General features: G+C 37.0%; 1 protein-coding gene across 2 annotated transcripts in view; it reads left to right on the top strand.

Moving 5' to 3' along the window:
- TRIM37 (tripartite motif containing 37) overlaps positions 1-11,055 on the top strand; it is a 115,053-nt gene that overhangs the window by 91,118 nt on the left and 12,880 nt on the right. For both annotated transcript variants that reach the window (XM_007449066.1, XM_007449067.1), the window contains 2 exons: positions 9,049-9,177; positions 9,537-9,726. In XM_007449066.1, the coding sequence (XP_007449128.1) occupies positions 9,049-9,177; positions 9,537-9,726 (319 nt within the window). The remainder of the gene's footprint in view (positions 1-9,048; positions 9,178-9,536; positions 9,727-11,055) is intronic.

The following is an 11,055-nucleotide window of genomic DNA, read 5'->3' as shown; positions in this document are numbered from 1 at the left end:
TATACACTACATTATGTTTACCCATTCATCTGTTGATGGACATTTGGGTTGTTAACACTTTTTGGCTGTCATGAATAATGCAGCTATGAACACATGTGTGCCAATATCTGTTCAAGTCTCTGCTTTCAGTTTTTTGGGGTATATACCTAGAGTGGGATTGCTGGTTCATATGCTAATTGTGTTTAATTAAAAAAAATTTTTTTTAAATCATGGTAAATTTTACCACATTTTGTTAAACAAAATTTACCATCTTCACCTTTTTAAGTGTACCTATCAATGGCATTAAGTACATGCATGTTGTTGTGCCAGCAACACCACCATCCATCCACAGAACTTTTTTTTTATCTTGCAAAACTGAGTCTCTATACCTATTAAACGGTAGCTCTCCCTTCTTCCTCCCCCCATCTCCTGGCAGCAACCATTTTGCTTTCTGTCTGTATGAATTTGATTTCTCTGGCTACCTCATATAAGTGAAAACAACCCTTTTGTGGTTGACTTATTTCACTTAGCATAAGCTTCTCAGGGTTCATCCATGTTGTACCATTCAGTGAAAATATCTGTTCAAGAATAGATGTTTCATGAACAGACACAAGGAATATCTTGTGGGATGCTGATATTCTCTTCCTTTTATGGCTGCATAATATTCCACGGTGTGTGTATATACTCATTTGTTCACCCATTCATCTTTTGATGGATACTTGGGTTGACCATGTATATGAGGATTTATTTCTGGGCTCTCCATATGTGTGTTTATTAAAATGGGATATATTAATGCTTGATACTGATGGCAATAATACAGTAGAGATGAATAGGAAAGGGGATAATTGCCAAATACATAGGATTCTCTTAAATAAAGATGACAATATAATAGAAAAATGAGTAAAGGTTATGATTAGGTTGTTAACCTAAGTAGAAATACAAAAAGGCAGTAAATGTATGAAAAGATACTCAACCATATCTAGTTGTCAAGGAAATAAAAATTTAAAACCAAAAGAAATAATGCTTTTTGGATGGACTTTTGCAAAAAGCTTTTTTTACATATTTCTGCAGATACTTCCCCTGTTGTCACTTGTTTTTGTTTTCTGCTAAACGTGAAATTTTAAATTTTTAAATTTCAAGATCTATTAATAGTATTCATGGTTTGGGGATTTAATGTTTTTATTTGGAAGGCCTTTTCAACTCCAAGTTTATAAAAACAACACTTATTTTCTTAGTTCTATTTTTGTTTTTTAACTTTTTTACATTTAGGTCATTATTCCATATGTAATTTGTTTTCTCCATGATGGTGTGTGAGGTAATAAGTTCAGTGATCCACCCCACTGCCTGACCCACCCACGCAAACGAAACATGTTTTTTGAAGAATCTGCTCTGTTCAACAATATGGAACTCATCCTTTATATTATAGACCAAACTGCCATATTTACATAGTTCTGTTTTTAAATTCATTCATAGAGGTTGAACCAGGTGAAATTGCCAATATGAGACTTTTTGTTTGTTTGTTTGTTTCTGGCCACACCACTCGGCTTGCAGGATTTTAGTTCCCCGACCAGGGATCGAACCTGTGCCCTCTGCAGTGGAAGCACAGAGTCCTAACCACTGGACTGCCAGGGAATTCCCAAGAAACCATTTTCTTTCCTTCTTTCTTTCTTTCTTTCTTTCTTTTTAATATTTATTTATTTATTTGTGGTTGCATCGGGTCTTAGTTGTGTTGTGTGGGATCTTTCGTTGCGGCACACGGGCTCTTTGTTGTGGCATGCGGGCTTCTCTCTAGTTGTGGCACACGGGCTCCAGAGTGCACAGACTCTGTAGTTGCACATGCAGGCTGTTGCCCCTCAGCACGTGGGATCCTAGTTCCCCGACCGGGTATCGAACCCACGTCCCCTGCATTGGAAGGCGGATTCTTAACCACTGGACCACCAGGGAAGTCCCATGAAACTTTTTTTTAACATATAAAAACAGAAATTTGATATTGTTCAGCCAGATATTTGTTGTGTTGTCTACCAGACCCACACTTTTTTAACCATTGTAGTTTTATAGTTTGTAATACTGTGATATGTTTGCCTTCTTTTTTTTAATTTTAATTTTCAAAAAATTTTATTGGGGTAATTTACAATATTGTGTTAGTTTCTGCTGTACAGCAAAGTGAATCTGTTATACAAATACATATAATCCACTCTTTTTTAGATTTTTTTCCCATAGAGGCCATTACAGTATTGAGTAGAGTTCCTTGTACTATACAGTAGGTACTTGTTAGTTATTTATTTTATATGTAGTAGTGTGTATGTCTCAATCCCAGTCTTCCAATTTATCCAGCCCCACCCCCCAGTAACCATAAGTTTATTTTCTGCATCTGTAACTCTATTTCGGTTTTATAGATAAGTACATTTGTAGCCTATTTTTTAGATTCCACATATAAGCGACATCATATGATATTTTTCTTTCTCTGTCTGACTTATTTCACTCAGCATGAGAATCTCTAGGTCCATCCATGTTGCTGCAAATGACATTATTTTGTTCTTTTTTATGGCTGAGTAATATTTGACTGTATATATGTACCACATCTTCTTCATCCATTCCTCTGTTGATGGACATTTAGGTTGCTTCCATGTCGTAGCTATTGTAGCCTTCATTTTATTTTTGTTTTCAAAACTTCTTTGATGGCCCTTACATGTTTACTCTTCCAGAAATTAATTTTGACTGGAATTGTGTTACATTTAATGCATTAATTAACATTTAATTTGAGGAATTGACATCTTTTCAGTACTAAAACATTCAAATTTAGGAATGTGGTGTTTCCATTTATTCAAGTCATCTGTTATGGACATATACTTCTTCAGAGTTTTAGTTTTCTTCATATAAGCTCTGCATGTGTCTTGTTATTAATTTCTAGGTATATTATAATTTAGGTTGCTGTTGTGATGGGATCTCTTTCCCCCCCCATAATATTTTCTAATTATTAGTTACTGACATACAGGAAGACTACTGGTTTTAATATGTATTCAACCCACTTAGTGAACTTTTTAAATTAGTCAATTATATTGAATTTTCTATGTAGACAATCATATCATCAGGAAATAGTCATCATTTATCCACTCCTTTCCTGCCTATTTACTTTTCATATTGCATTGTCTAGGCTGGGACCTCAGAACAATGTTAACTAATAGCAGTAATAGAATTTTTGTAATGTTTTCAACTCTATTTGGGAATTCCTTTAGTTCTTAATCTCATTAAGTTCGAATTTTGCTATATGTCTCAAAAGGTAGTTTTTATCAAGTTGAAAAATATATCCTTCTATTCCTAACAACAATAATGGTTAACATTTACTATAATGGTTAACATTTACTAAGTGTTTATTATGTACCAGGTATCATTCTAACTATTCTGAGTCACATGTATTAACTCACTTAATCCCAACAACAACTCGATGAGGCAAGTTATTTTTATCCCCAATTTACAGATAAAGAAACTGAGGCACGGGGCATTAAAGGGTCCTAGAGTTTCACAGTGGTAATTGCAGAGCTAAGAACTTGAACCTTAAAGCCTGTGGCTTTCACCATTACACCAAACTACCTCTTTTCTTACGGTGAATGAAAAAATGTTGAGTGCCATATCAGTAAACAAAGGATGTTGCAGCTGCCTGAGGAAATTCAGAACGGGACAGAGTCCTGAGGGAATTCAGGATGAGAAAGAAAGGAATGATTTCAATTAGCCCAGACTCCCATAGGTAGAAAAGTGCTAATTCATTAACTTGAGATATCTGTGGGATTTTTTGTTTTTTTTGATATTTTGTAACTGACTGTAATCTTTTGATGTGCCAACTACCTGGTCTTTGTTGAAAAAACCCATATATATCCTGGCTCCTCCGTTGCCTCTTTGGGACAGTCCCTCAGAACTATTCTGAGAGGCTGCCTCCCGGGCTTGAAGTCCTCAGAAACTCTGCCAAATAAAACATAATTCTCAACTTCTAGGGTGTGCATTTTTTTCAGTCAACACTACTTACTAAGAGTTTTTTTAAGTCAAGAAGTTGTGTAGAATTATATCAAATGCTTTTTTATTGTCAGTCAAAACAATCATATTATTTTGCCCTGTTACTTTGTGAATACAGAGAATTATATTATTTATCTAATACTGACCATTCTTGAAATTCTAGAATGAGTCTTTCTACTTGGTTTTGGTTTGTAGTTTTTTAATATACCATTGACCCTTGAACAACATGGGTTTGAACTGTGTGGGTCCTCCTATCCACAGATTTTTTTTCAATAAATCCGCAGTTGGCTGAGTCTTTGGATGCTGAACCACTGATAAGGAGGGCTGACTCTAAAGTTATACCTGGATTTTTGACTGCGCGGAGGGTTGGCGTCTCTAATCCCCTATTCTTCAAGGGTTAACTGTACTGGCTGTTTTTAGTTTGCTAATACTTAGGATTCTTTTTTTTTTTTTTTTTTTTTTTTGGCTGCGTGGCATACGGGATTTTAGTTCCCCCTACCAGGGATCGAACCTGCACCCCCTGCAGTGGAAGTGTGGAGTCTTAACCACTGGACTGCCAGGGAAGTCCCAGCTAATACTTAGGATTCTTGACTATGTAGTCAATAAGTAAAATTGAGCTATAGTTTCATTATACTATCCTTAACACATCTGAGTTCCAAATTTATGCCAATCTCATAGAATAAATTCAGAAGCTTTTGTCCTTTTCTATGCTGTAAAATTATTTTAACATGTTATCTGCTTGTTAAAAGTGTAATGAAACTCATCCATAAAACTATCTAGTGGTTCTTTCAGGGATAAAACTTTAACAGCCTTTTTCATTTCTGTGTGTTTATTGGTCTCATATTTCTGCTGCTTCTTAAATCAGTTTTCATAATTAATTTTCCTAGAAAATTAATTTTATTAGATAAATGTATTGGTATAAAGTCATTTGTTCCCTTAAATTTTAGAAACTTCCTCTACATATGGGATATTAACTTTTTCAGTTATATCATTGCTTATTTGTGTTTTGTTTTTTCCCTTGATTTGACTTGCTAGAGGCTTGTCCATTTTATTCATGTCTTCAAAGACCTAGTTCTTAGATTTATTTCATCTACTGTCTTCTTTTTATTATGTTAATTTCTGCCTTTGTTTCTGTTAATACATCTCTTCTTCATTTTTTTCCCTTAACCAATAGTTTATGTATACTTTGCAGTGGAGAAATTGGTCATAATTTTTCTCACAGCACCTTTTTCCCCCAAATGTACAATTCAGCAGTTTTTAGTATATTTACGAAATTGTGTGACAGTCACCATTATCTAAGTCTAGGACATTTTCATCCCTCCTCTTGTTACCAAACTTAGGTTCGGCTGCTTGCTGCTCCAAAGCCAATAATTTGAGAGGCAAGTGTCAGTAGAAAGGAAAGGTGCTTTAGTCAGAAAAGCCGGCAGTCTGGGGGGACGGTAGACTTGTGTCCAGAGGCCAACTGTGAAGATCATGCTTAGCCGTGACAGTTTTTAAGGGGAAAAATGGGGTGTGGGAGTGGGGGGGAACCTCAGTGAATCATCGAGGCAGGAGGTTGGGTTCTGCATCATTCTCCAGTCTGTGTGCACATTGGCTGACTCTCCCTTCAGATGTTATCTTGCCCAAGTGATCCCAAGCAGGATTGCTTTAGGGGGGCTGTTGGGAGTAGAAAGCTAGTCATTTTTTTAAACTGCTAAATTCTTCATTCTTACTTCTTTTTTTCTAGGAAAAGAATCAACAAGGCATGGTGTGCATTCAGGAGAGCAAAAGTCAAGAGTTGGGTTAAATTGCCTAATGATCTCATTCCTATAATTAGGTTCTTTTAAGGTTAGAGGGGAACAGAAATGGGCAAACAGGAAAGGGACAAAAAGAGCTGCTTTCACTCTTGCCGTAAACTCCATACCCATGAGCTGTTATTCCCCATCTTCCCTTTTCCCCTATCCCCCTGGTAACTGCTAATCTATTTTGTCTATGTGGATTTGCTTCTGGACTTTTCATATAAATGCAATCACACAATATGAAGCCTTTTGTATCTGGCTTCTCTGGCTTAGCATAATGTGTTCAAGGGCCATCTGTAATGTAGCATGTGTTATTTCATTCCTTTTTATGGCTGAATGATACTTCATTGTATGTGGGCACCACTTTTTGTTTGAGCTACTCATCAGTTGATGAGGACTTGGATTTTTTTCCCCACTTTTTAGCTATTATGAATAACGATGCTATGAACATTCATGTACAGATTTTTGTGGGGACATATGTTTTTATTTAAGTATATGCTTAGGAGTGGAATTGCTGGATTGTATGAGAACTATGTTTAACTTTTTGAGGCACAGCCATACTGTTTCCAAAGCAGCTGCACCATTTTACATTCTTCAACAGTATATAGGGTTCCAATTTCTCCATATCCTTATCAACACTTGTTATTCTCCGTCTTTTCTTTTTCTTTGCCCATTGAATTATCTTGGTCTCCTTGTCAAAAATTAATTGACCATAAATGTAAGAGTTTATTTGTGGACTCTCAGTTCTGTCCCATTGGTCTATACTGCTGTCTTTACACCAGTACCACAATCTTGATACTGTAGTTTTATGGCAAGTTGTGAAATCATAAGTGTGAGTCTTCCATACAAGAGTGTTTTGGGGTATTCTGGATCTTTTGCATTTTTCTATGAATTTTAGGATCAGCTTGTCAATTTCTGCAAAGAAAAAAAAGACAGTTGGAATTTTTATAGGGATTATGTTGAATCTGTATTGTAGATCAAGTTTGGGAGTATTGCCATGTTAACAATATTAAGTCTTCCAGTTAATGAACACAGAATATTTTTCCTTTTTTCTTTATTTTCTTTCAAAAATATACAAGTCTTAACATTTCTTTGTTAAATTTTTCCCTAAGTATTTTATTCTATTTGATGCTATTGAAAATGGAATTGTTTTCTTAATTTCATTCTCGGCTTGTTCTTTGCTGATGTATAAAAAGTCAGTTGATTGTTGATCTTATATCCCACTACCTTGTTGAACCTGTTTATTACCTTTTTTTTTTTTTTTTTTTTTTTTTTGCGGTACGCGGGCCTCTCACTGCTGTGGCCTCTCCCGTTGTGGAGCACAGGCTCCGGACACGCAGGCTCAGCGGCCATGGCTCATGGGCGCAGCCGCTCCACAGCATGTGGCATCCTCCCGGACCGGGGCACGAACCTGTGTCCCCTGCATCGGCAGGCGGACTCTCAACCACTGCACCACCAGAGAAGCCCTATTACCTTTTAATGCATCTCTTCTGCTTTCTTTTTATTTCTTTTTATCATTTTTCCATCTCCTTGAGTTTATGCATGTTAGGCCATTTAGTTTCCGTTTTTTCTAATTCTTTTTTTTTTTAAGAAGCTACTCTTTATTTTAGACAACTTCATAGAATTATTTTCACACGTCCCCACTTCTTACCTTTCATCCTCTTAGTTGAAAAGCCTTGAGAGAGGTGAAAGAAAAATCACAGAGGGTAAACTTTGCAGCAGTAACAAAGTGCTTCCCCCAAGTACAGCTAACCGTTTCCGCAAACTGGCATTCTTCAGAACAGTCTTCCAAAAAGTGTTGCTAGGTTTTCATGGGATAAAGGAGTGGGGGCTAAGACGTCCATGCTCAAATAGTGTGGGAAGCCGTAGATTAAGGTTGGTGTTCTGTACTGTAACAGGAATTCTCAGAGTCCTTAATATTCTAAGATGGGTTGATCTTCAAGAGGAGAAAAGGGATATGGAATACTCCCTAAGCTTTTTGAGCAAACAATCTTTTTTTCACAGAACACAGCAGAAGCAGTTTGAAGTGTGCAGTAATCTCAGGTTTTTGAGCCAGAAGTTAGAAAGCCTGATCTCTTCACATTTTTCCTCCCATTCTTTGCTAATGCCGGCAATAGAGTGACTCTAGAATCCAGACCACTAGTCATGTTTAGAAAGGACAGGTTCATCAAGGATGGAATGGAATGGAAAGAACCAACTACCTCCTCCTTTTTCATTTTACATTTTTCTTCAAACCTCCCCCTCCCCATCTAAGTTAAGCAATACATACACTTCCTCCCTTAAGCAATCCTTGGCTGCTATTTCCCTGCTTTTGTGACAGAGAAACTAATTCATCACTCACTACCTGAGGAGACAAAAAAAGTGCTACCAAGGCAAGGTGGTGGGCTGCCGGAATTTGTCTAATAATAGCTAAAACACCACAAAAAGCAGCACACTCAAAGAGAGGAGGACAGCCTCAAGAAATAATGTGGATACATCATCCAAGCAATACTTTCCAAGCACTGGTCAAATCTCCACCAGCACAGCTGAGAAAGCATTTATGTGAATACCTCAGGCCTGGGTACTGGCCTCTTGGTTTGAGATGTGGCTAGATTTTCCTGAGAAAGGCATCTGCCTTAGACTCTATCTCATTGGTTTACTTTGTTCAGTCTCTTCCGGGCCTGGGCACAGTTCTGCCACTGACCTGCAGCAAACTCCTGATTCGTAAAACAGTCTGACCACATCAAAGGGTTGTAAAACAATCTCCATGGTTATTTAGCTAATTAAACTTGCATTCAACATCATATGCTGATAGGATGAGGCAAAGGATAAGATTCCAATCTTGGATCTTTCCAAGCAGGGCATGTTAGATGGTGACAAGAGAAGGATTAGTTGCTAGCTGGATCTGAGCTCAGGCTTGGCCATGGAGGGAACTGGTTTGGAAGTGTGAGGGGTTCCCTGAGCTCTGGTGCAAACTACAAGGGTTTCACTCAAGGAAGGGTATGATGTGGGCATAAAACCATGCTTCAGACAGTTGAAGATGGTCCCCTTCGAGAGCCAGGAACACCAGCTGTCCTGCGTTGTCCATTGCCTTTAGCCCCAGGTGGTCCTGTGTGTACAGGGTGCTCTCCTGTAAGGGAATGGTTTCCTTGGCTTGGCCACTTCTGTAAAATCCAAACCACTCAGAATCCACGGGGTCCACAATGGAATCATTGAGGAATTTCACCACCACAAACTGACTGCCTAGGTAATAAGTTTTGTGCTATTTTATCATAATCAGAAATATTTTAAAATGTCTTTACAGCCACAAATAAGAAGAGTAATTCACCCAAGCCAGCTCGGTCCAGTATAGCAGGTAGTCTGTCACTTCGAAGAGCAGTAGACTCTGGGGAAAATAGCCGTTCAAAGGGAGACTGTCAAACTCTGTCTGAAGGTAAGTTTGGAGAGTTTAGAATGTGATTTTGGTGGGTAGATGTCTGTTACTCGAAATTGATCTGATGTTATAGCTTTAGACCTCTAAAGACACCAAAAATGCTGAAACTCAATTTGAAAGTTCCTTGATCACACAGAACAGACCCATCAGTAAGAAAGTGCAGCCATTAGACCCCATATTCTGGAGCCCTGAATTTTAAATAGCTGGCATCAAAAAGACTAGGTCATATTTTAAAATTGTTTTTGAGTTTTCCTGCAGTTTAAAATTATATGTATAGTGAGATCTCCTAACGTGGAAACTAGAGAGAGAACTTTCTGTTTGTTTGCCTTCTTTCTGAATATCCCCTTCATTTTTTGTAGGCTCCCCAGGAAGCTCTCAGTCTGGGAGCAGGCACAGTTCTCCCCGAGCCTTGACACATGGCAGTATCAGTGACATTCTGCCAAAATCTGAAGACCGGCAGTGTCAAGCTTTGGATTCAGATGCTGTTGTGGTTGCAGTTTTCAGTGGCTTACCTACTATTGAAAAAAGGAGAAAAATGGTCACCTTGGGGTAAATTAAGTTCTTTTGTTTATGTAATGGAATAATAGCTAATAGTTTTGTTTGGCACTTTAAGTCTACAACGTAATGAACATAATAAATTTCTAGTTTGTTAATTTTTTTAGCAGACAGTTTATTTGTTGTATTAAAATGTAACTTTTCAAGCATCAGAGACCTTACCTTTTTCTTTCTTAACAGAACGAGATAGTACCAGAAGTTCAGTTTGAATACATTAGAGCTCATTTTCACTGAAGTTAGGATAATAATGTTATATAACCTTGGGTGACCTCTGCCTTGTGATATTTTTGGGTCAACTTTTTTTTCCATCTGTCCCATATTTTTCAAAGACATTTGTGCTATGCTATATTATGTCCCATAGGTCTTTTACATGAATTTTGTATACAAGAAAGCACTTCTGGCGATTTTAAAACTGCTTTTCTGCTTTCATCTCACCTTTTTTTTCCCTTTTATGAAAGTGTCCTCAAAACACATAGTTGGAATTTCCCAAAAGGATATATATATATATGGTCATCCGTACCTTTCTCTCTCCCAGGAAACATAAACTCAAATCCCAGTCATGTCACCCAGTCAACATTGTCAATTAAACTTCCATCCATTTAAAAGAGAGTGATTATGGAATGTATTGTCTGTGAATGTGCTAGATGAGCCATTAATATCCATCTGCTGATCTATTACATGGATATTAAATACATTTCTAATTTTAAACAATGGAATAATTCTACCTTGGAGGCTTTGAAAAGAACTTTGAATTAAATTTAGAGAAAGATTAATATCCCTTATAAGTTTACTTAAATTGTATAGAGTTTTAAGATCTGGATAATTACCAAATCTAATAGAACAGTTGGTGGCTGTTTTCTGTTTTAGCTCAAGTTTAAGCAGTGGAAGGGTGTTACAATCATTGGAGATTGTCTTGTCCTCCCCATTTCCTAGCCTGATTTTATACATGTTCCTTTCAAGATGAAGCTGCATCTAGTTTTTATATTTTGTTATGGAGATTTATATCTGCCTTTAGTCATAAAGATTAAATGTGTACTAATGTGCACTTTTTTCTAGATTGTAAAATCCTGTATAAATGTGTAAAGCTCATAGCTATAACCCTCATTTTACAGTTAATTATACTGCCAACCTGGGTCATGTGGTGTTTTCCAGCTTGTGTTTTTTTTCCTTGCCTGATTTAAGGTAGTGTAAGCAAAAATTTTAAATGCTAGTAATAAATGGATCAAAAATGGAAGTTAAAAAAAGGAATATTAAGTTAAAATTTCCCCATCTTTGTCTCCCATCTGCTTTGTTTTCCAACCTTCTGCCCACACACATTCCTGC

The sequence above is a fragment of the Lipotes vexillifer genome, unplaced genomic scaffold, assembly GCF_000442215.2.
Source record: "Lipotes vexillifer unplaced genomic scaffold, Lipotes_vexillifer_v1.1 scaffold433, whole genome shotgun sequence".
NCBI lineage: Eukaryota > Metazoa > Chordata > Mammalia > Artiodactyla > Lipotidae > Lipotes > Lipotes vexillifer.
The sequence above is the reverse complement of the archived record's forward strand: the minus strand, read 5'-3'. Positions and strand labels throughout refer to the sequence as shown.